Here is a 26,167-nt window from a genome sequence, read left to right as displayed (position 1 = left end):
GCACAGTTGAAATATTCAATTTTTATCTTACGCACATTTTTGACCGCACTTACCATAAATATGTCTGCTTCATCAGACATCAAATGTAACCCTTAAAAAAAATTAAAAAAAAAACCATTTGCAGTAATATAAATATATATCCAGATTCCTAATTCCTCTTTACACTGTTTGGATGTGAACCATATCTCGTTTTGATTAATTGATAAAAATACAAAGTTAATGTGACAGGTCGCTTTTTTTTTTTCACTCCACTTGTTCTTGAGTGGAACACTACAAATAGAAAACATACAAATATATATATATATATATATATATATATATATATATATATATATATATATATAATTTAGTGGGCAAACTATCTATAGTCAGAACAGCATTGTCTACATCACGCCATTAATGAGTTGGCCACAATGACTAATTAAATCACTCTTTCTCAATCCATTGCGATGCACTCACTTGTTTGAGGTTTCATAGCCAAGTTTAGACATATTTTTGTGTTTAGAAAAATTAAAAGATATTTCTTAATTTCAATAACATTCATACTGTGTGGCTGGAATCCATTAATATAATACTGTTCGATCATTGATTGCGGTTCAAAATAATTCTTGTTTGAGTGCTTACCAATCTCTTAAGTTGAAGAAATGACCAGAATATCTTTAGTCATTTTCAGATACCAAAGCTACCATGCCATGATTATTTCTTTGTTTGCATGACAAAGCTAACACCTATTGTGTTTTACTTTGAAGAATATTCACTTGATCCTTTGTAAAGCATTGCTGATGTTTGCATTAGGCTTCCAAGTTTACCAGATTTGGGTGATGAGCTTGTTTACACCTTACATGACTAGTTTCTGTTTATTTGGTTTAAAGAAAATCATTGGTGATTATAAATATGTTTATTAATTAATTTGTGCTTATATATTCATAAAATTACTAAAAAACTATTATATATATATCATGTGTGATATTCTATTAAATAAAAAATGAGAGATAATTTGTGCTTATATCATGTGTGATAAACCATTTTTTTTTTTTTAAATTGACGACAATCATCTTTTTATTTTTTTACATTGTGTGCTTGAGAGGTTTCGAACTCGAAATTTCTCAAATACAAACAAGGTAGAAAATCACTAGATTATACCTTGATTTATAATTTGATAAATCATATGATAATACTCAAATATTTCTAACAAATTAATCAAATAAAAAGTATTTTAAGCTTTGGTTGTTCGGCCGGCTATTATAACATTAAACTAATAAAGAAAAATAAAAAGATTTATAATATAATTTGCAAATGAAAAGATCAATTTGATTGATAAATGATGCACGTTAGTTCAGTTTGTATCTTTACATGTTTTTTATAATAATTTCATAGTCTATCTATTTTGTTAATAAAAAAAATTGATGCAATTAGAAAGGCCAAATTAATCCTCTCTTTTCTCAAATAAAATGACTCATGAACAACCACAGAGATAAAGAAAAATGGAAACCATATCTATGCAAATATATATATAAAATTAAGATTGATTTAATTTTTGTTGTGCACCGAGCAAGGACTGTTAATGGCAAGCAATTAGGACTCCAATTCATCTCATGAATCATCATCAACTAATCAAAATTAACACTTAAAAAAAAACAATAAATTAACCCTGTCCTTCGCTGAAAAAAATAATTAAGTCAAGATCAATAATTAATTAATCGATCCTTAATTCACTGTTCATATCACCAAAGTTTAATTAATTCCTTCTTGAAGTTTGATTCAACTTTAAAAGTACTCATGAGCCAAACCTATTTCCTTGCTCCAATTCTTTTCCAACTGATGTGGAAAAATGCATGGCAGTGTGAGTGTATTCCTCTTGTATTAGCATCCCTAGCATCTCTATCAAGATAAGAGTAACCCCAACAACAAACAAAGTGCAATGGCACGTCACGCACTACCTTTTCCAGTTCCGGACAACTGTGGCTAAGTTAATAAATTCTTAAACGTCTCCACTCACATGACATACCACCAGGTGGCATGGCAAACACTACAAAAATAAATAAATAAAATAAATAAAAAGGTAGTGGATCGATGCCTTACAATACTGTCTCACAAGCCGTTTTTAAGTTTAAACCCCCCTATATATATATAAAGTCTCCTCTACATTTGGAAGTTATACAGAGCAAATTAACATGGCAGATGATCAAGAGATAGAGGTGAAAAAAAATGTGGAAGGTATAGAAGAAGGGTTTAATGAAACAAACACTAGTACTAATTTGGAGCTGACAGTGAATGAGATCATAGAACAACATGTAGGATCATTTGGGTTGTCTCAGTTGTTGCAGGTGTTCTTAGTGTCACTAGCTTGGGTGTTTGATGCTCATAACACACTTGTTACTGTATTCACTGATTCTCAGCCTGCATGGAAGTGTAAGGTGGCAGCTTCATCTTCATGCTCTTTGAGTGCAGGAATGTGTGGGCTTGCTCCTGGGACTTGGGATTGGGTTGGAGGTCATAAAAGCTCCACCATTGCTGAGTGGGGTCTCATTTGTGGCCACAAGTTCAGAGCTGGTGTCCCTGCCTCCATGTATTTCATTGGCTCACTCTTTGGTATGTTTTTTTTTTCCTCTATATTTAATCATCAATTAAGTTATATATTAAAGAGCAGAGCAAGTGTTTAATTTTGAGTTATTTTAATACAGGATCTATAACACAAGGGCAACTGGCTGACATGTATCTCGGCCGGAAAAAGACTATAGTGTTGTCATGCCTTCTAACGGCGATAACAAGCTTCTTGACATCCTTCTCACCCAACGTTTGGGTGTATGCTTTCCTCCGCTTCACCAATGGCTTTGCCCGCTCTGGCATTGGCATCTGCTGTCTTGTCCTCTCCACTGAAGCTGTTGGCAGGAAATGGCGAGGCCAAGTTGGAAACTATGGCTTCTTCTTTTATGCTCTTGGCTTTCTCTCCCTCCCTTTGATTGCCTACACGTCAAGAACCTCCTGGAGAAATATATACAGGATAATTTCCCTTTTCCCCCTCATCTACTCCTTTTTCCTCACACCTTTCATCTCTGAATCTCCACGCTGGCTCATTCTCAAAGGAAGAACAGATGAAGCCATGCAAGTCTTGAACAAGCTCGCCAAGTTCAATGGAAACAAGCTACCAAAAAACCTAACCATCATCAACCCTTCCGTCACTGTTAACTCAACTAAAACAAAGAAGTTATGGTCTGTGAGCTGGGCTGCTAAAAGAATGGTTGCACTAATGGTAGCTGGTTTCGGCGTTGGCTTCGTCTACTACGGTGTGCAACTCAACGTGGAGAACTTAAACTTCAACCTTTATTACACTGTAGCAGCGAATGCTCTAATGGAGATACCAGCTGTTCTCATTGGGAGTGTTTTGCTGGGTTGCATGGACCGTCGTGTGATCTTCTCTTCTGCTTCGATCCTCGCCGGAGTTTCATCTATTCTTTGTATTCTTTTTGCAAAGAAGAACAAGTCAAAGCGCGGTTGGGGTCAGTTAGGGTTGGAAGCAGTGGGCTTCATGACTGCATCGATGGCGTTTGATGTGCTTTATATCTATTGTGCTGAGCTCTTTCCGACGAACGTGAGGAACTTTTCTGTGTCGATGTTGAGACAGACTTTGATGCTTGGTGGGGCAATAGCGCCGGTGCTGGTTGTGGTGGGGAGGTTAAGTCCGGCGTTTTCCTTCTTGGTGTTTGGAGTTTTGGCTATTTTTAGTGGGGTTGTGACAGTGTGGTTGCCGGAGACGAAGCATGCTCCGTTGTATGAGACGTTTGAGCAGCAGGAGAAGGAGGAGAAGTTGGGAGCTTCATCTGATGGAGTGGAGATGGTGGAGAGTACACGTAGCTAGCTTTAATTTGTTGTTATTTTAGAAGATGATGATATGTTTTTAATTGTTTCTATTTTTAATTAGTAGTGCTTGATGTATTCTATGTGATAAGGTTGTCAAGTGTGAAATAAAGATTATATATATATATATATATATGTAGTAAATATGAGCTAATAGCTTCTGGAATATATGGATGTATTTGTATATAGTTTGCACCACAATGTTAGTGGTTCATATATAGAAGTAGTATTACACAAGAGAATCATTAATTTTGATTCAAGACTTAAGCTTTTAGAACAGATTTTCTATTTATTAATTATTCCATCTTCACCTGATCACCTAACCTCATGAGTTATTTCTGATATATAATCAAACTAATTAAGAACAGGTGAATTAATCGTAATACCATGCATGCATATGATGCATGGCTAGCTACGTGAACATACACAAGAATACCTATAATTGTTCTTTGGTATGTAATAGTAACTTGTGCGAAGTGATTATGACTCCAATCTCATTTAAAAAATAATTAAAAACAAACATCTAAACCGAACACGATTTCTTGAGAACATACGTGAGAAATGTGTTGTAAGTTTGTAGTTAAATGTGAATCTAAATTCTAAAGAAAGTTAGGCAATTGTCCTGCATATATATACAAAAAATTATCAAAAACACCCTTTAAGTTTGTAATATATATAAACCCAACACTTAAATTTGTGTATCCATAAAATTTCTTTTTTTTAAATAAATGAAATAATAATGAAAAGATTATCCAAGGTATTCAAAATTTGCAAAAACTATTTGAGAAGATTTGAAATTTATAAAGGATAAACAGTAATTTTCTTTAACGTGTAAAAAAATGCATGGCAGTGTGAGTCGAGAAAAAGCAACCCAACAACCAACAAATTGCAATAACCGCAAACAATATGTATATATATATATATATATATATATCTTTTTCCTTTTTTTTTGTTGCTTCCATTATATTGTTCTTAATTATATCATAACAAACATGACGTACCACACTTTCCCATGCAGTTCCGGGAAATAAGAAAAGGTGGACGGCACCACAACACATGCATGCGTGGCAAACAACCACAAGATTATTTTATTTTATTTTTTAAAGAAAGGTTGTGCATCGTTGCCTAGCTTGCAAAGCTTGCTGCTTAGGAAATTTTTAATAAGATAATAATGTTAATTTAAAGTTTAATTTTGAGATTAGATTGATGTAGTTTAAGCTTTAGATTTAAATTAATTATTGTGTTTCTTATCCTTATGTTGATCATAATAAATTAATATTTTATATTTTGATTTGCATTAAAATATAAAATAGACTTAATTTTTTGATAAAAATATTGTATATAGATTAACACCAATCCGATCTGCTGTTTTTGAAAATACTCAAATGAAGAAAAGGGAACAAAGTGCCACTGTAGTATTTTTTCAAAGATGAGATTATATACAGTGGAAGACCCAGAAATTTAGTTCAGTCCGGGCTTAAATAAAAGTTAATATTCTCATATTCGTCACCCTTTAATTTTTCGGCGTTTTTAGCCCAACCATGACCTCTCTTCAGTCCAACCACAAAACTCATTGATAAAGAAGGAAGAGAGAGAGGGGTAAATCAACTACTATCATCATGAGGGATGTTTTTGAACAATTTCTTAAATTTTATCAAAACTTAAAATTTAATCATTTTTAAATAAGGAAAAATTTTCATTACTAAAATTTTTTACATTTGTCATGCCACATGATCAATTTAATTTTTTCTTAATTATTAAAAAAACTATAAAGTTTAGAACATTGTTTTTTTTATAATTTTTAAAATTTTCACAATTTTTTGAAAAAAAACTTATTTTTAATTACTAAAATTATTAAAAACTTACCATTGCAAACTCAAGGATTTGAACCATGGTGGACTCCTATCATTCAACTCCCACAAACCACTCAAGCACATGGCCATTACATATTAACTAATAACAAATAAAATATTATTAAATATTAATATTCATATAAAAAATCTTATTGGACAGTTCTTCTAAGATTTTTCGGCCGGTCAGCCCGGACTACCACCCATATGGGTCCGCCCCTGATCATATATTTAATATGGATGCAGTACTTTATTAGAATGGTAATAGAATGGATTGATGAAACTTTAATATTTTTTTATATTCCTTCTCTCTCTAATAAAAACATAAATATAAAAAATAAGAAATATTAAATTAACTAATCAAAGAAAAAAATAATGATAAACTAAAACGACCTGGTTAAAAGAGAAATTGGAGACCTAAGTGTGGGCTGATTAAAAGTGAATGGATGGTGAGAAAAGAAGTTCAAACATGAGTTTAATTAGTAATTATCCAAGTTGTTTCATATGATATCACACTTTAATATGTATATATATATATATATACATATATTACAAAAGCAACAAGTGCAATCCCACAAATGGGTTGTCAAAAAAGACAAATAGTACGCTAATGCATTAGTTATAATGATTTAATGAATTTTTAGAAATTTATCATATAATATTTAATTAATATGCTGGGTAATGATAATCTGCCATATACACCTAAAATGATATATTAGAGATCATAACCTCATAATAGTAAATTCTTCTCCTTTGTAATTTTTGATGAGTGGAGAATACGGTTTCTGTCACAGAACCTCAATGAACAACTTGTGAATAGATTAATTATATGCTATTATATATTATTATCATCTAAATAATTAATGCAGCCCTCGATCTAGCTAAGTTTGGCCGGGCTGCTCACCTCAAGTTGAGCTTGTATGGGCTCAACAAAGAAGCTGGGCCTAATACTCCGTTCGTTATATTTATGTGTTTTTTTCCACTACTAACTAATACGCTTCTTTTTGTTTTTGCCTATTTTATTTTATTTTATTTTATTTTATTTTTGTATCTTTTATAAGTTCTTTTTTGTTTTTTTTGTTTTTATTAAACCCTGGTTTACCTATTTTTATTAAAAAACATATATAGGCTAATTAAAAATTGTACTAAAAATTTAATTTTTAATTTTTATTTTTTTAATAAAATGAATGAATTACTATTTCATTGAAATGAAAAGGCAATCAGAGTAACAATACATATAGAGGTCAAAACAAATACAAAATATGATATAGAGGGAAAATCTGATTTTCCAATGAATTATGACTTGAAGATTTGTTTGGTATATGCTTTCATCAATACAGATCATACATGCCCATTTTTCCATCAATATATCATCGTTGTCAAGTTAGCTAAATAAATTAATAAGAGGCTGATACTGCATTAGTTTGGGATTAATCCAAGCCATAAGTTTGGTTGTTAAGTTAGTAACTTTCACACCTACACCCTTGCAATCCTTATAATTACAAGTACCAGCCCTGCAAGTCCACATATTTTTAAATTTTTTTAATAAATAAATAAGAGGGATTGTGTGGAAAGTATGTGGAGTTCTTATCCACTGTCTCGTTGGATTTGTACTACCATCAATAGCAAGTGGATAACACCGAATCTCATAATAAATACCAAGTCACCAGCTTTTTGACAATTCATTGATTGACCAATGGAAAATTTGTAATCTTTTTTATCTTCATTTCTTGTTCTTCTTCGTTAGAGCTGAAGGAGCATGCATGGTGATGAGAATGGAGTCTTCATTGAAGCTACAAAGCAAGCATGGGACAATGGATGATGAGGTTGAGGATGAGCTTGGTTCATTGTCTTCTTCTTCATCATCTTCTTCTTTCTCTGATGAAGAGTGTTCAAGCAGTACATTGACATGTTCTTCATCTTCTGAGTTTTTGGAGGATGGAGCAGCTTCATCTTCTTTCTTAGAGATGTCTTCTCTTATAGCACAACTTCCTCCAATGAAAAGAGGTCTTTCAAAACATTTTCAAGGGAAGTCCCAGTCATTCACATCTTTGGCAAATGTGAGAAGCTTGGAGGATTTGGTGAAACCTGAGAGACCATTGAAGAAGCTCAAGTCTTGCAAGAGCTTTGCAGATGGTTTAGATAGCAAGAGAGCACCCTCTACAAAGAAACCTTTGAAAACACTTACTGCAAAGAAATTTCCAGTCACTAATTAAGAAGTCCTCTGAACAACAACAACAACAACAACAACAACAAACCTTTTTGTTTGGTTGAAATGCTCTGTATAATTATCCACTGTCGTTCCTTGCGTGTGAGTGTGTGTGTTTGTGTGTGGGTAGAGTACATACTAGAACATACTTGTGAGTTCAGTGAAGAAATGGGTGTTTTTCTTTTTCACTAATGCAATGCTAGTTCTGAAAATTAATGCAGCAATAACTTTTACCTGACAACGAATTGCTAATTCATCATCAAGTTTCATCCTTGTGAAAACTAACGTTTTTCTGAAACCATTCCACCTGAAGATGAAGAGCAGCATCTCTGAGAGCATTCAAAGCAGACTTGTAAAGCCTCTCATCAAACATCACTCCCTCTGATTTCATTTCCTGCAGTAATTTCAGCAACTCATCTATTCTCTCAGTCTTTGAGAAAACTGAAGCCATGATCCCACACAATGCCCTGTCTAACTTCCCTCCATTCATTTTGAACTCGTGGTAGTACTTGATGCACTCCTCAAACTCCCCAGCCTTGTTGTATGCTCCAATGATGCTTGTATAACTGAATTTATCAGCTTGGATTTTTCTCCTTTTCATCTCCTTCCACAACTTCTCTACCTGCCTGAGATTCACAAGCCTTCCATGCATGTCAAGAAGAGCATTGTAAACCCAAACATTAGGCTTGCAACCAATTTCTTTCATCTTGGCCAAAAGCTTCATTGCATCACTCGCTCTTCCAAGCTTTCCATACATTGAAATCATAGTGGAATAAGCAACCAAACACCTATTGAATCCCTTCTCCATCATCTCCAAGAACAAAGCCTCTGCTTTTAGTGGAAGGCCTAGTCTCCAATATATACTAATCATGGAAGCATATGTCACTTGTCCTGGTTCACATCCTAAGGAAATGAATCTCTCATAAACCATCACTGATGCCTTGAGTCCTCTTCTTCTGTTGTATCCATTAACAATGGCACAAAGAATGCAGTCTGTTACCCATATCTTCATCTCCACCATTGCCTCCACTACTCCAACTGCCTTCTCTTCTAAACCAACATCTAAATACATAACTACTAGTTTCAGAAACACAGCCAGATCTTTCACCATTGCCTTCTTTTTGGCTTCCTGGAAGAGACTCTCAGCCACTTCTGCTTCTCTAATCACTGCAAATGAGGAGATAAGTGAAGCATATAAGGAGTGGTTTGGAGGAATGCCTTTGCTCAACATATCTCTGAAGTACCTTAGAGCTTCAGAAGCCTTCCCTGACTTTCCTAATGAATCACACAAAATTGCATAAATCTTAGCAGTTAATTCTGGGAATTTCCAGTTCTTTGCCTCAAACTCACTGAAAAGAGAAAACACCATCTGAGGATTCCCAAGCATATGGTGAGCCTTCATAATGTACAAGTAGCCTCTGGGAGTCACTGCAATGCCAGAGCTTTTCATTCGTTTGGAGATCATCACTGTGCTGCTGTACATATGTAGCTTGTTATAGCTTCGCATTGCTGAACTGAAAGCAGAGACGGCAATCTCTTCCTTAGCTTCAACAATGCTAAGCAAAGACTCTGTGAGTTTGAATTTTCTTGAAGCAATGCAGCTGGTGATCAATCTAGAACAGGTGAGCCTCCCTGGAAACACACTGAAAACTTTGAAATCATGAACAAGAGTTGAGATAGAGCTCCATTGCTTAGATTTGAGGAGAGTTTTGATCAAGAGGTTCATAGTTTGGGTCAATGGCTTGAACTGTGGCTGCTGTTTTGCTTTCTGGTAGTAATCAAAGGCAATGGACTCAGTGGTGGAATTCTGGCAAAGGCCATGGATGAAGTCAGTGGTGAATTCAAGGTCTGAAATGGGAGGGATTTGGATGAGTTGGAGTCCATTGGGAGTGTTATCAAGGAGAGGAGGAGAAGAAGATGGTTTGGAGGAGTTGGTGAAAATGGATTTCCGAGTGGCAAAAGGGTTGATGGATGGAGTTGGAGAGATGGAGATGGAGATGAAGAGAGAGGTTGTTTTGAAGAGGGTCTTGCGAGGTGGTGGGAGTGGAGGAAGAGGCCAGTCAGAGCTCCAAATGGCCATGGCTTTGGGCAGTGATGAGTGTGTGGAGAGAGCTAAGAGACGCCATTGATGAACTTCATTGGATATGTAGTAGAGCTTATCCATTCCTGTGAGTGATTTTTCTTTTGTCTTCGTGGAGTGCGTGGACGAGTAGTAGAGTGACACGTGGATGATAGAGGACCGTTACCATTTCATGCATTGGTGGGGTGGTTTGACGTGGATTGTCTTGGGCCTGTGATTTGGATATGAAATTGGGCCGGATCTGCCTTATTGTTGGGCTTTTGATGGGCTTTCTGCCTAAAGATTTTGGGCCAAATGTGAAGCTCTGTGATATTTATATGATTAATCATTAAAATGGTTTTCAAATTTCCTTCAACGTTTATGTGGTTTTATTGATTTTCCCTTAATAAAAGAAAACCACTATTGAGCTAGCCCAATGGTTAAGACACCTCATTTCTATGTTGGGGATCACGTGTTTAAACCTCAACTAATTCATAGTGAGTAAAGGTCTCGTGTGCAGGGAGGATCCCCTAGTGAGGACGTTTGATCGGACAATCAATTCTCAACTGTGTACACGTCTCTGATTGTTGTACATTTTTGAAAAAATTAAAAATTTAATAAAAGAAATTGGCTCAATGATGATAAATAATTATGTCTTTATTCAAAGAAAATTAAAAGCTTAAAATTAGATATAAAAAAACTAAAATAAGATGTGGAAAAAAAAGTAAGAATGAAAAAAAAAATAAAAGATCATAAAGTTTCCTTGTGTTCAAAGTTATAAAAAAAAAATTAAGAGGGTGCTAACTTCTTTTGTTATGTTATTTATTTTATAATAAAATTAATGAAAAAAATAAAATATGAATAAATAACTCTCACATACATATCCATTAAACTTTTATTGCTTAAAATTCGAAAAGTGAAATAAATAATATTCTCATAAAATATTTTTTTAGTAAAATATATTCAAAAAGTGATTTTAAAATAATTAGAAAGCTATATAACATATTACTGAATTATTTATTAAAAAGTTTGTTTTCAATATATTAAATTGAGTCAATTTCATTAATTTAAAACAAAATAAAAAATAAATGGCTTTTGTACATAAGAAAAAAAAAACATTGACTTGCAACTAAATATAGAAGTAGAGTGGTTAAAGGATTAATTAAAGCTTGTTATATATTTTTGAATAGAAGTACTTGTGTAGTTGAAAGCAAGTTGTTATATTATATATGTAACTTCTCTTTCTGTTTTGGCATGTGGTTTATTAATTTTTTTTTCCTTTTTTCAAAGTTGCTATACTAATTGCTTGTCATGAACTCTCAATATTCTTAAACATGAAGCAACTAAAAATGTGTGGATACTCGTTCCAAGCATGATGTGGGGACCTAACTATGAAGTCCTAGTCTTTAGATTAAAAAAAGAAAAGAAAAAGAAAAAGAAAAGAAAAGAAAAAGGTTGATGGTTGATTTCATTAGATTGAGTCTTAAAATTATATATTACAAAATGCTACAACAACGGATCATCCAATAATTAAGAACATGGAATTTGAACAAACAGCTCTGCTTGAGAATGAATACTTTATCTTGTGGGCTAGTCCAACTTTGAAGATATGTTCTCATATATATTATTAATATTATTTAATAATATTTTATTTAAAATATACAAAATTAACTTCTATGTTTATAGCAGTGCAACTTTGTGAAATTATTTTTAATAAAACTGAAGAAGTCACACACATTGAAGTTAAAAAAATCATGAGATAGTATAAGTTTGTGGGATAATATTCAATTGCATGAAATAGTTCATAAAAACATAAAGGTTCTGTGAAGAGAAACAATGATAAGAAATAACTATGAGTGGCTTTGTGGGCATGTGCGTGTTAGTCACATGTTGACTTATGTTATATAGATATATTAGCATATATTATTATGTTAGTATATAAGGATATATTAGCATATAATATATGCTAATAAGATTATCTCTCATCGAGTTGGATATGAGGGTATATATAACTCGGGATTTTTCTTATTGTTTTCTTCTGGAGGCGAGCTTGAGAGTTGTTCGAGCCATCGAGATATTCTTCATGAGTGGATTTCAATTCCCGACCCCGCGTGGAGGCGTAGGCAGAGTCTCGAACCCCACGTAATTACGTGTCGTGGTTTGTGTGTGTTTATCTTTCTTTCTCATTATAGTCTTATCTTTGCATGTGTTTTTGGAGACTAACCTTGACAGGTTATTGGGACATCTACGGGTGTGTTAGTGCTTCCGAAAGGGGTCTTAAGTGAAGCATTAAGTCCCCCCAACAATTGGCATCAGAGCTATTGGTTTATAGCTTGGGTAAATTTCTGCACACAAGGTGTTCGACAAAAATTCTCGAAAGATGTCTTCACTGGTAATGCTAAGGTTGGGAAGTATGAGATTGAGAAGTTCGATGGGAAGAACGATTTCTCCCTATTGGAAGATGCAAATGAAGAATTTGTTGATATCACAAAAAAACTACACAAGGCACTTTTTGGGGAAAGAAAAGAAACCCAAAGAAATGAGTGATGAAGATTGGGAAGATCTTGATATGGAGGCACGCTGCACTATTATTTTGTGTTTGGATAGGGATGTCGCCTTCTTGGTGAATGACGAGGCGACAGCGGCTAGCGTGTGGTTGAAATTAGAGTCCAATTTCATGACCAAAAACCTTGACAAATCGCGATCTACTTGAAGGCCAAGTTATGACACTTGCAAAATGGATGAAGGAACTTCAATCCGGGATCACATAAGCAAGTTTGAAAGGATAGTTTCAAATTTGAAGGATGTGGAGGTCAAAGTAGAGGATGAAGATCAAGCTATTCTTTTTGCTACTTTTCTTTGCCACCATCATTTGAGAACCTTGTACAAACATTGATGCTTGTGGGTGAGACACTCTCTATGAACGATGTTAGAACATCACTCTTATCTGATGATCTTCGGAAGATGGCTACAGGTGGAAGAGTGGACAAAGAGCAAGCACAAGGATTGTTTATAAGGGGGTCAAATGAAAGGGGAAAGGTGCAAAGAGGGAAATCAAGATCAAAGTCAAGACCTATTGCAAAAAGTAGTATGCTACAATTGCGGAGAGCTTGGGCATTATAAGGCCGATTGTTCCAATAAGAAAGTAAATTGGAGGAAGAAGAACAACAAAAATAACAAGGGAAAACAGGTCAAAGAAGAAGCAAGTTATGCTTCGGGATGAGGACAATGATGAATGCTTCATGGCCAATCAAGGTGAAGACATTTTACGGGAAATGGATGCTCGATTCGGGTTAGCTCTTATCACATGTGTCCAAATAGGAAGTGGTTTACAACCTATGAGAACATTGATGGTGGTAATGTATTGATGGGCAATGATCATACTTGCAAAACAGTTGGGCTTGGTTCAATTAGAATCAAGATGCATGATGGGATTATCGAACCTTGACAAATGTAAGGCATGTTCCGGATTTGAGGAAGAACTTGATTTCACTTGGTGTATTGGAATCCAGATGGGTGCAAGATTGTGGCCTACAAGGGAATTCTAAAAAGTTGTTCGAGGCTCCATGGTGGTGATGAAGGGTGTTTGTCATGGTAATCTATATGCTTTTGTTGGGTATGACAATCACGAGATAATGCGACGAATTGGGATTTCCAAAAGCGGTAACCTCATCGAGTTAGTACTAAGCTTTGGCACATGCGTCTTGGACATATGTCGGAAAAAGGGTTTAACTCTACTTGGAAAGGAAGGTTTGTTGAAGAACTTGGAGAAACCTTGCATGGACTTTTGTGAGCACTGTGTGTATGGGAAGGCACACCGAGTCAAGTTCACCATAAGCAAGCACAAGAGTAGAAGACTATTAGACTATGTGCACTACGGACGTATGGGGGCCGGCTAAAGTTGCTTCAAAAGGGGGTTCCGGATATTTTTGTCTCATTTATTGATGATTACTCAAGATATGCTTGGGTATATTTTCTGAAACATAAGAATGAAGTATTTGAGACATTTAAGCGGTGGAGAGCAATGGTTGAGAAACGTAGCGGTAGAAAGTTGAAGACAATCGAGTCGAGATAATGGTATGCAGTACATCGAAGGTGTCTTCAAGGAGTTTTTGTGATCAAGAGGGTATTGTTCGACATCGGACGATTAGGAATACACCACAACGGAATGGGGTTGCAGAGAGGTCGAACCAGTACATTACTTGAGAGAGCAAGATGTATAAGATCTAATTCGGTTTGGGCGAGAGAATGGTGGGCGAGAATCGGTGGCAACAAAGATGCTATATAGTGAGCAGAGCTCCACATTCCACCCTCGATGGTGACACACCCTACGAGACTATGGTCGGGAGAACATGCGGACTATAATGTTCTTAGAATTTTTCGGTTGATGCAGACTTACTATCATGTGAAAGAGAATAAGCTTGATCCTAGAGCCAAGAAAGCAATTTTCTTGGGATATGCAAAAAGGAGTGAAAAGGCTATCGCCTTTGGTGTATGGAAGATTCAAAGTTTATAATCGGCGAGGGATGTTACTTTTTGATGAGAATTCCATATTAGCTTTGCCTAAAAGCTATGAAGCCTCTTGATGGTGATGGTGATGAGTTAACAACTAACACCCAAGTGGTGGAGATTGATGGATCCGAAGACCAATCATGCCCCAGCCATGTTCATGAGAATGTTGTTGTAAATGAACATAAGGAGGTTCATAAACATAATACACAAACACTACAGCAGCAGAAAACAGAGTCTTTGGCTACTACTAGGCCAAAGAGGCAAGTTAAAATGGTTCAGAAGTTTGGGTCAGATGAACCTCTGAAACACTATGGACAGGTAAATTTGGTTGAGTATGCACTCTCGGTGGAGAATGATGAGCCAGTCCACTTTTTAAGCAAGCTATCGAAGATGAGAATAGTGAGAGATGGTTGGTTGCAGATGGAGGAAGAGATGGAATCTCTTCGGAAAAACCAAACATGGGAAGTTGTTCCGTTGCCCATTGGTAAGCATGCTATAGGCTGTAAGTGGGTGTACAAGAAAAAGGAAGATTCATCTAAATCTTGTGGCACAAGGTACAAGGCAAGACTAGTTGCCAAGGGATTTGCACAGAAAGAAGGGGTGGACTACAATGAGATATTTTCTCCCGTAGTGAAGCACACCTCTATCCGTGTATTGTTGAGTTTGGTAGCTCATGGTGATCTTCAGCTGGAACAACTTGATGTTAAGACGGCCTTCTTACATGGTGACTTAGATGAGGAAATTTATATGCATCAGCCGGAAGGGTACAAACTCGAAGGAAAAGAGAATCAGGTTTGCCGCTTGAGGAAATCACTTTATGGTTTGAAGCAGTCGCCTCGACAGTGGTACAAGCGCTCGATACTTTTTATGCTCAAGAAGGGTTACTCCAGAAGCAAGTATGATTGTTGTGTTTACTTTCGTAAGCTTTGTGGTGATGCATATATCTATCTCCTATTGTACGTGGATGACATGCTCATTGCTAGCAAGAGCAAGGTGGAGATAGATAGGTTAAAGTCTCAACTCGATGAAGGAGTTTGAGATGAAGGATATGGGCTCGCCAAGAAAATACTCGGGTATGGAGATCAAAGAGAGGTCAAGCCGTAAGCTATTTCTACATCAGAAGGGTTACCTTGAGAAAGTAATATCACGGTTTGAAATGCAAGATGCTAAGCCGGTGGTGACTCCATTGGCCCCACATTTTCGTCTCTCTAGTAAGCTATCTCCCACAATTGATGAAGAAAAAGAACACATGGCTCGTGTTCCTTATGCTTGTGCAGTAGGCAGTCTAATGTATGCGATGGTATGTACACATCCAGATATTTCACAGGCAGTCAGTGTGGTTAGCAGATTCATGGCAAATCCGGGAAGGCTTCACTGGGAAGCAGTGAAATGGATTCTGAGGTACTTGAAGGGTACCATTAGCATGGGTTTGTGTTTTGGTGGAGAAAGATGTCAGTTGAGTGGGTTTGTGGACTCAGATTATGCAAGTGATCTAGACCGACGGCGTTCCACTACTGGTTATGTATTTCGGATATTTGGTGCTCTAGTTAGTTGGCGATCAGTATTACAAGCCACAGTGTCACTATCTACCACAGAGGCTGAGTATATGGCCGTGGCAGAAGGAGTGAAAGAAGCTTTGTGGTTATGGGGTTTGTTAGATGATTTGGGGATTGAGCAAGGCACGGTGGACTTGGGGTGTGACAGTCAGAGTGCAATTCATTTGGCTAGAAATCAGGTGCACCATGCTCGTACCAAGCATATCGATGTCCGGTATCATTTTGTGCGGGATGTAATAGAGGAAGGCTCTATCTCCTTACTGAAGGTGCACACCAGTGACAATCCTGCAGACATATTCACCAAAGTTGTTCCAAGGAGCAAGTTTCAACATTGTTTGAACTTGCTCAATCTTGATTTATGCTAATAAAGGGAATTTTTGGGGTTGGGAATCGACTATTTGAGTTTGGTGAAGATGTTCTATCTTGATGGTCTCAGCATGAAGAAATCCTTATTCGTTCCACATTTGGTATCAAATGAGAAACGAGGTGGAGAATTGTGAAGAGAAACAATGATAAGAAATAACTATGAGTGGCTTTGTGGGCATGTGCGTGTTAGTCACATGTTGACTTATGTTATATAGATATATTAGCATATATATTATTATGTTAGTATATAAGGATATATTAGCATATATTATTATGTTAGTATATAAGGATATATTAGCATATAATATATGCTAATAAGATTATCTCTCATCGAGTTGGATATGAGGTATATATAACTCGGGATTTTTCTTATTGTTTTTCTTCTTGAGACGAGCTTGAGAGTTGTTCGAGCCCATCGGAGATATTCTTCATAGTGGATTTCAATTCCCGACCCCCGTGGAGACGTAGGGCAAGAGTGTCGAACCCCACGTAATTCTCGTGTCGTGGTTTGTGTGTGTTTATCTTTCTTTCTCTATTATAGTCCCTATCTTTGCATGTGTTTTTGGAGACTAACCTTGACAGGTTATTGGGACATCTACGGGTGTGTTAGTGCTTCCGAAAGGGGTCTTAAGTGAAACATTAAGTCCCCCCAACAGGTTCAAAGACATAAGAATAAAGAGATATAGGGAGATACAATCCCCTTATTTGACACCCTTACAAGCATTAATCCATTTATTAGATTGACTATTTATCAGAAAAGGAGACACTAGAAGCAGAGAGACATGTATTTATTCAAAAAAAAAAAAAATCTAGATTTTAAGGAATTTCATTTTTCTAAGTATGAAAAGTATAACATTCCATTCTAAACTATCACAAGCTAATTTCCATGTCAATCTTAACCATTATCCCATAGAGTGAGCATCATGCCCTGTCTTACATCATGATGTATCCTGCTCTTTGATGGAACTTATTGCTCTCAATCCACTCCATTTCTTTTTTTAAATTTTGGTTATTAAAACTTTTCTTTAACCATACCTCTCACATGTAAAAATTTCATTGGGCACTAATTAAGTCTAATCAAGAATTTACCCATAGACTCTCATTATTTAAAAGAATAAGGAATCAATGGCAATTGCACATAAAGAAAGTAGAGTAACAGAGAAAAAAAAAACCATAAACGCAAAAAATAAATAAATAAAAGTAGAGTTTGGTTAGGTGGATTGATGACTACTTGTTATATATTTGAATAAAAAAGTACGCCTATAGTTGAAAGCAATTTGCTATATTAAATGCTTGATATTAACTGTTAATATTCTTAATTAAATTTGAAGGAGCTAAAAATGTGTGGATTAGTCAACCATTGGATAGCCCAATGGTATGACACCAAAGTATAAGGGAGAGGTCATGGGTTCAAATCCCTCCCCCGACAATACTGTTCATCGTACTGTTCATATACTGTTCACCCGGGTTTCTTATACTATTCTCATAATGTACATATATTGTACATCCGGGGTACCAGTACTGTTTGGTATTGTTTATATTCATATAAAAGGACGCTTGTCGTCTATTATTCAAAAATTGTGGATGCTTGATTTGGTGTAATTAACTTATTAATAGTTGGTGTTGTGCTTACCTAACCTTGCTTCAAACATGTTGTGGAGACCAATCTATCCGTGCTAGTATGACTTTACACTAAAAACGCAAAAAAATAAAAAATAAAAAATAAAAAATAAAATAAAAAAATAAATGTTGGTGGATGATTTCAATATATTGAGATCAATTTTTTCTTTTTAAAATAATAGGGTCATTGGGGTCATCCATCTTGTTTGATACATATGATAATTCATCATACATATTTTTAAATTTATTTTATAATTTTTTATTGAAAACAATTTGAGAGGTGCAATTTAATTTTTGCAAATGCAATGACACAATTCAAAAATAACGATTAGATAAAAATTATAATATTAACATACGGAAGCACCATAACCATATGAAGTGATTAGATATCTTGAAAAAAAATGTTATGAAAGAAAACAAAAATATGGTATTAATAAACTTTTAAGGGCCATGTCTCCAAGTCTTCTAATTTAAATCTCATCAAATTTTGAGTTACAGATAATTAAATAAAATATATAAGATCAATTTTAATTGAAATTGAAATTGAAATTGATGAAACAGGCCATGATTGGATATGTAATTATTTGTTTTTAGTTAAATATTACAGAAAATGGCCTCTAGAAGGTGGCCACATGTCTCAGTGTCTGAGATCCACGTCAGACTTCCATCTAGGCTTAGGTTAGAAAATATATGAGAGAGAGAGAGAGAGAGAGAGATATGCCCGAGGAGCATTCTAGAAATAGATGTACCATGGTCTTGAGAACAACATGGCAGAAGCTAGAAGATATATGTGGCAGTCAGCAAACAATTACAACCTTGACTTGTTAAATTATCATGTTAGCTGATTAAAACACCTCATGAAATAATATAAAAATAAAAATAAATAGATCATACAACATCGATCTAGTAAAATAATAGGACTGCAAACTATCTTCAATAATGGTAAGGAAATAGTTAATCTCAGAAGTCTCCTATTTTATTTTTTATGTTTCTTAATTATAATTTATTTTAGTTAATTTTTGTTGTAAGTATTTTTGGTTAGTTTTAATTATTAGTTCTGTTTGTTGATGTGTGTTATTTTAAACTATCAGTTACAAACTCCACAAACAGAACTCGTGGAAAATATCTTCTCTTTTCTCTGCTGCTTCTCTGCTTTACTCTGCTGCTCTGCTCACCTTCTTCTCCCCTCTTGCCATGGCAAGTGGGGGGCAGCCACCTCCACCGCCTTCCCCTCAACCACCTGTGAACCCCTCTCCTCCTTGTTGGGCCCAAATTGCCTCTAACCTCACTCGCACCATCAACCAATCCCCGTTATACAATGTTCAAGTTCTCAACAAGCTTAAAGAGACCACAACTGATTTTATCAAGATTGATAGTGCTACTCTTTCTCAGGCTAGATCACGATTCCAACACTCCCTTTTCGGCAAATTTTTTGGACAACCACCGACTTTTGATCAGGTTAAACTAATTCTTCTTTCCAAATGGTCCGAAATCGGAGAAGTTCATATTTTTTATCTTCCTAATGAATTCCTACTAATAAGGTGTGCGTCTCAGTCTGTGATGCAACGTCTTCTGCAAGACGGACCTTGGACCATCAATGGTATCATACTTCAGCTCACCCCTTGGCGTCCATTCTTCGAACCAGCTTTCTCTAAATTAAACACTGGGGCCATTTGGGTTCAGCTACATAATCTCCCTATGGAGCTGTGGCATGGTGACACCCTGGACTCTATTACTAGTCATCTTGGTAACCTCCTGAAAGTCGATGAGCTAACTCGCTCCCTCGCTCGATCTAAATACGCCCGGGTGTGTATTGAGATCGACCTTTCCAAACCTCTGTGTAAGGGTTTCTGGGTTGGAGACGATGAGCATCGCGTTTTTGTCATCGTGCTTTATGAAAGGCTACCAACATTTTGCTATTCCCGCGGCATGGTAGGTCATGGTGCTAACGCCTGCTCTCGAAAGCCATCGCCGGGAAATGTTGGAACCACTCTGCCCCCTCGCACTTTGCAAGGGTCGGCGGTCGATTCCATGCGCATCCCGGTTGTTGGCAACGAGATCCCTCGCAAAGATTCCCCTCATCTTGATAATTCTGGTCAAATCGTCTCTTCCTCACCCTCTCTTGTGTCGCCGGATTCGGAATTTGGGCCTTGGTTGATCGTTTCCCGCCGGCGTGGCCGTCAGCGTGGCCGCGGTGCGAACGCTACCCACGAGGCAGCTTGTTTGGCAGCCGAGGAAACATGCGGGCCCACCGTTTCCAGGGGCGCTATTGCTATGAGCCTACGTGGAGGCCTTAGAGGGGGTGCCAGTGGGCGGCACGTCTCCTCTCGCGCTTCCCAAGCTATTGATGTCACTTCGAACCTGCCAACACTGCCTGTCAGTAATGAAAATTCCAATCCTTCCGTTGACACCAGTGCTCCCTCTCGAGACCCCAACCTTGCTATCCTTTCACCTCTCCCTCGGAACTCCCAACATGACTCTACCCCTCCAACTCTCCCTCGAAACTCTCAACATGGCACTATCCCTCCTGGCCTCACTCAGGTCACTCCAACTAGCATTGATTCTCCCACTGTTCCATCTCGTAACTCTCACCTTGACACTTCCATTCACTTTGCTTCCCCCAATAACCCCCGTCCTTCCGTTAATCCCAAAGATAAGGGTAAATCCCTTCAACACTCTCTCTCCACATCTCCTCCCCCAGTCCTCAGATCCTCTACTGAGAGAATTATCCCTTCACCTTCCAACCCCCCGCCCAATCCCCACTCCCTGATGTTGGAAAAAGTCTCTGTGGCCTTGGAAGACAGCTCCATGGATGATAGCAACGAGTGTGAAGACGACGAACTTGATGATTCAGACGATCAGATGTCCGATGGAGAGGATCTCTCGGTTGAGGCCGACGACATGATGACATTAGACCAGTTCCAAGATGGTGTTCGAAGGGATGCTTTAATCCGGAAAGGTCACACCTTTGTTGATGAGTCCTAGAAGAGGGGAAGTTTGGAAACTGGCAATTTTTGATCATGTTCTTCTTCCTCTCAGGGAGTTTCTTCTTTTCCTTTTCTCATCTACTATCTCCTATGAATAAATCTATCATTTGCTGGAATTGTAGAAGCCTTATCACGAGGGACACCCTCTCTCGTGTTTTTTGACTTATTCGGCAGTATAAATTAGATCTTCTATGCCTAGTTGAAACTCGAGCTAACTCTGAGCGTCTTGACAGGTTTTGTTCCAAGCTCCCTCTCTCCTGGGGGTGGGCTGCCATTCTTGCTGATGGTTACTCCGGAGGCATTTTGGTCTGCTGGAATAAAAACCTGGGTCAAGTCTCCCCTATCGCTTACTCTCGCCGAGTTCTCCATATTATTGTCTCTCCCAACCATCAAACCAATTTTCTCATTTCCGTCGTCTACAACTCATGCCGAATCCGGTCTTAAGCCACTGTTTGGGACGAGTTGTCTAAACTTTCCCATATTCGTATTCCAAGGCTTATTATTGGCGATTTCAACACTGTTCTCCATCGCTCTGAACATAAAGAGGGTTCCTTCTCTTATTACTCTCGTAAAGCTCTGTCCTTCCTTAACTTTATTGATGATAACAACCTCCTTGAACTGAATTTCGCAGGATCTCCTCACACTTGGTGCAACAGTCAACACAGTTCTGGTCGTCGCTGGGCTAGGCTTGATCGTTGTCTTGTTAATCTTGAATGGACTTCTTTTTTCAGATCTTACACCTTTAAACACCTCTCTCGCTGTTTCTCTGATCATGCTCCCTTACTCCTCTCCCTTAGCAGGCTTTTATCCCGGGCTCGAGCTATCTTCCGTTTCGAGAACTTTTGGCTTGAGTATACAGATTGTCATGTTGCTGTCTCTGAGGCTTGGAACATTTCTACTCATGGCAACCCGTTGCAAGCACTCTCCCATCTTCTCTCCAGAACTAGACACCGGTTGTCATCTTGGCAATCCACCGGCTTCAATACTATTGAAAAATCCCTTCTTAAAACCGAAACAGATATTTACAATCTAGAGTTAGATGATTTGACCAATTCCTCTCAAATAAATCGACAGGCCCAATACGGCAAACTCGCCGCTCTTCAACGCCAAATCTCTATTAAATGGGCTCAGCGCGTGAAATTACATTGGGTAAACAACGGTGACAAGAACACTGGTTTTTTCCATAGTTCTGTTCGTATTCGTTCTCATACCAATCATATATCTCAAATTTCTGATCTTAATGGTAATTTCCTTACTGATAACTCCGATGTGGAGCAAGCTTTTCTTAATTTCTACTCAGGTCTCTGGTCCTGCCCCGGCGATTTGGATTTTAGTGATCTTTGCAACGCCCTACCCACCGATCTCCCCACTATCTTTGAGGTCGAAAGCTCGCTTCTCACCCGTCCAGTTACCAAGGATGAAATCTCTCTAGCTCTCTTAGACCTCCCCACAGGGAAGTCCCCTGGACCTGACGGCTTCAATGTTGAGTTCTACAGATTCTTTTGGCCGTTAATCGGCAACAAGGTTGTTTCCGCCATCACCTACTTCTTTGTTAATTCTATCCTCCCCCCTCTTGGGGTAAAACCTACATCACGCTTATTCCTAAAATCCCCAATCCTCGGTTGGTTTCGGATTTTCGCCCCATATCCCTCTGTAATGTGTGCTACAAAATCATTTCTAAAATTCTCTCTAACCGCCTCAAGCCTGTTCTCCCTTGTTTGATTGGTAGAGAGTAAGATGGGTTTATGTCGGATAGAAATGCTTTTGATAACATTTTAGCCGTGCAAGAAATTGTTCATTCTATGGAAACTGTTGCACATATAAATTGCATTTTAAACATCATGCATTTAGCTAGTATTCATGCATTTTTCCTAGTTTTTATGGTCATTTCCCTTTCTCCTTGTACAATCTACTTCTTCTAGTTGTTTTTCATTGTAGGAAGCTGGAATTGGGTGAGAAACCCGAGGCGGGAAGAAACACGACCTAAGCGTGGTGCTGAGAAGTACACGTGGTCCATAAAAGTAGCTGGGGCCCGACTTTTTATCTTTTTGGCTATAAAAAAGACTATAAAGGGGCTCTAAAGGAGGGGAAAAAAGAGAGAAGGAAAAGGGGCTGGCGGCTGGAAAGGGAAGAAGGAAGATCTGAAGACCTGGAGAGGGTTGAAGAAGGAAGGAGAGCTGAAAGCCGAAGATCAAACCTTGTAGACATCATAGGGAGTTCTCTCGACTTGTTGTGTTGCTTTCTGCAGACTTTCTTCTCTGTCTATCTTTTTCTTTGTAACTAAGATGGTGTGTGAGTAGAACTTTTCTTAGGTTTGGGGATTAACCCAAGGTGTTTTGTGTATGATGTGTTGACACTTTTGTATGGATCTTTTATGCTTAATGGTAGATTTCTTGAGTTGATTTCGATTTGTGTCAAAGCTTGTGATTGTGAAAGCATTGCTTACTATCTTAGAGATCTAGGTTAACTGAAAGGATAACCTAGGTCTTGGAACCTCATTAATCATCCCGAACTCGCTTTGAAAGGCGGTTCTTGAGGGCTCATTGCTTAATCACTTTGTTTTTTTATTCGGGGTTTTGAGAAGGGTTTATCTACCACGAAAGTAGGAGGTAACCTTGATCAAGCCTAACTTGTTATCTCTTGAAAGAGAGTGACAAGTAGCTTAGGATTAATGCCCTTCAAGAGATCTGCCCAAATCTAGTTTAGATCCAGCACATCATCCATGTTATACCTTGTGGTGAGTTCCCAACCTAAGTCTATTTTAATCTGAAGAAAGATCCGCAGCCCTGTGTCCCTTCAACCCTGATTGTGTTTCATTCCTTGTTTCTTGTTGTTCTTAATTCTCACCTTTTTAATTGTCTAGATAATCTCTTGTTGCAATAGGTTGGTAATTACACTTGGTCCTCGTGGGATCGATACTTATTTACTACTGGGCAAAACCGTGCGCTTGCGGTTGTGCAACAGAAACCGACCGCTCCGGCCCCTCTAGGATGTTAATTAAAATAGATATAGAAAAAACCTATGATACCCTTAGTTGGAGTGCAATTCTTGCCACTTTAACCAGAATGAAATTCCCGTCGGTTTGGATTTCCTGGATTAGAGCATGTCTCTCTTCTAGTTCCTTCTCTCTCATTATTAACGGCACTCCCTCTCCTTGGTTTTCCTCCTCTCGTGGAGTTCGCCAAGGAGATCCTATATCTTCCTTTCTTTTTATTCTCGTCTCCCAGAATCTTACCTCGTTACTAAATTTTGCCCTCTCCCATGACATGATCCCGGGGTTTGATCATAATCTCAATACCAATTTCAACCATTTAATGTTTGCAGACGATCTTATTCTTATCACATGTGCTACCTGTCGTGCTGCTCGCAACATTAAGTTATGCCTTTCTATCTATGCTCACCTCACTGGCTAGCACCCTAACTCTACCAAATCCAAAAATCTACACCCCTACTTGGTTTAACAAAAGAGTTTCTTCTAAAATCTGCTCTATCTTGAACTTTCCCAATGCCTCATTCCCTATGACCTACCTGGGAATTCTAATCTCTCCTAAACGGCTCGCGGTCTCTTCTTTTTAATTCTATGATTGATAAAATTCGTAGGCTGTGTGCTCGGTGGAAAACCTACAATCTTTCTGCTGCCGCCAAATCAATCTTAATCAACTCTTCCATCTTCTCCATTCCCATCTATTACCTCTCTCTCTATCCTGTTTACGATTCCGTTCTCCATGAGATTTCCAAACTTGTTAGGGACTTCTTCTGGTTCAAAGGTGGCAATGGAAAGGGCATCCATGCTGTCGCTTGGAGTTGTATTACCGACAATTTAACTGACGGGGGCCTCGGTTTCCGAAATCTTATGAATGCTAAACACTCTCTAATGGCTAAAAATGTTTTCAAATACTTAAATCTTAACAGTTCAATCTGGGTAGACATTATGCATCACAAATACGGTTCTCTTAAGATTTGGTTAGATTCTGCTCCCCCTAACTGTTCCTGGCTCTTTCGCGGTCTCTGGCGTACGGCTGCTGTTATGAAACCTTTTTGCTGGATTAAATCGGTTAACCCTCTCCATACTTCTTTTCTTAATGATCCTTGGCTCTTCGATGTCCCCATTGCATTCAAACCCACATATATTAATGTTAATTATGACTTTGAGAATGTTGATATGGGTAACTTGGTCTCGGAAGGTCGTTGGAATTATATTGCCCTGCAGGAGTTCTTCGGCAACAATGCGCTTCACTTGTATTTTGGACTGGCTTGCATTGATGCAGATAATGATAACTATTGGGTTTGGTTCCCTAAACCCTCTTCTTCTAAAATTTCTTCTGCAGTTTACTCCCAACTCAATCTTATTGAATCCCCTTCTGAGTATTGGTCTGGTTGGAGTAAACTGTGGCATATTTCTGTGGCCCCTAGAGTCAAACATTTCATCTGGCTTCTTCTTCATGGGAGAATTGCAACAACTGATTACCTTCACAGTATTAATCTGGGCCCTCGGAGCACCTGTATTTTCTGTAGCATTAATCTGGAAACTGCCGCTCACCTATTCTTTGATTGCTCCAAAGCTCAATTTGTCTGGAATTTTATTCGTACTAACACTGGATTAAACTTTTTCTTTCCAGATAATATTTGCTCTGGTGCTTGGATTAGTGATTATGATCTTCCAAAATACAATGTTTTTTTAATTGCTGCTACAATCTGGTTCCTATGGAAAGCCCGCTGCAATGCTATATTTAAGAATATCTCTCCGAACTTCTTAATTATTGCCATTAAAGCTTTGTCTCACGTTACTGATTTCATGCAGGGAAATGCTACATTTGTGGGCAGAAGGCTCATTCTCAATAACTTTTTTGCAACTGATGGCCCTTTCCTCTTCATCTCCACCTGCTGGATTCCCGATTGTTACCTTGGTACTATGGGTTTTTTCATTGCAAATTCTAATTATTCCATTTCTATTGCAGGATGCGGTCCTGTGTCCTCCGACTCAAGCTTTGCGTTGGATCTTCTTGCCTTGGCCAAAGCTCTTTGTCTCCTTATCGAGAAATCAATACATGTGCAGCAGATCTTCATCACCAATCCTGAGATTCTCTCTTCTCTCAACCAGCCTAACAATCCTGTCCTTTGGCGCTTAACTTCTGTAATTCACGACCTTA

The 26,167-nt window shown here is 37.6% G+C and overlaps 3 protein-coding genes across 3 annotated transcripts; 2 read left to right on the top strand and 1 right to left on the bottom strand.

Annotated features, from left to right (window-relative positions):
• The first annotated feature begins 2,174 nt into the window (after positions 1-2,174).
• LOC120276008 (organic cation/carnitine transporter 1) lies at positions 2,175-3,957 on the top strand. The gene is made up of 2 exons (XM_039282747.1): positions 2,175-2,592; positions 2,685-3,957. Exons 1-2 carry the CDS (start codon positions 2,175-2,177, stop codon positions 3,857-3,859), a joined length of 1,593 nt encoding a protein of 530 aa, XP_039138681.1. The 3' UTR covers positions 3,860-3,957.
• A 3,066-nt stretch (positions 3,958-7,023) lies between these two features.
• On the top strand, positions 7,024-8,097 carry LOC120275681. The gene has a single exon (XM_039282346.1). It carries the CDS (start codon positions 7,472-7,474, stop codon positions 7,922-7,924), a length of 453 nt encoding a protein of 150 aa, XP_039138280.1. The 5' UTR covers positions 7,024-7,471; the 3' UTR covers positions 7,925-8,097.
• LOC120275680 (pentatricopeptide repeat-containing protein At5g13770, chloroplastic) lies at positions 7,763-10,203 on the bottom strand. The gene is made up of 2 exons (XM_039282344.1): positions 8,152-10,203; positions 7,763-7,895 (listed from the first exon to the last, which is right to left on the bottom strand). Exon 1 carries the CDS (start codon positions 10,079-10,081, stop codon positions 8,177-8,179), a length of 1,905 nt encoding a protein of 634 aa, XP_039138278.1. The 5' UTR covers positions 10,082-10,203; the 3' UTR covers positions 7,763-7,895; positions 8,152-8,176.
• Positions 10,204-26,167: the final 15,964 nt, after the last annotated feature.

Source organism: Dioscorea cayenensis, chromosome 14, assembly GCF_009730915.1.
Source record: "Dioscorea cayenensis subsp. rotundata cultivar TDr96_F1 chromosome 14, TDr96_F1_v2_PseudoChromosome.rev07_lg8_w22 25.fasta, whole genome shotgun sequence".
Lineage (NCBI taxonomy): Eukaryota > Viridiplantae > Streptophyta > Magnoliopsida > Dioscoreales > Dioscoreaceae > Dioscorea > Dioscorea cayenensis.
Note: the sequence above shows the minus strand (reverse complement) of the source record. Positions and strands in the feature narration are given on the sequence as shown.

Coding starts and splice junctions, on each gene's coding strand:
- LOC120275681 (XM_039282346.1), top strand. CDS start 7,472: ATGGTGATGAGAATGGAGTCTTCATTGAAGCTACAAAGCAAGCATGGG.
- LOC120276008 (XM_039282747.1), top strand. CDS start 2,175: ATGGCAGATGATCAAGAGATAGAGGTGAAAAAAAATGTGGAAGGTATA. Junction 2,593..2,684: donor TTTCATTGGCTCACTCTTTG/GTATGTTTTTTT, acceptor ATTTTAATACAG/GATCTATAACACAAGGGCAA.
- LOC120275680 (XM_039282344.1), bottom strand. CDS start 10,081: ATGGATAAGCTCTACTACATATCCAATGAAGTTCATCAATGGCGTCTC.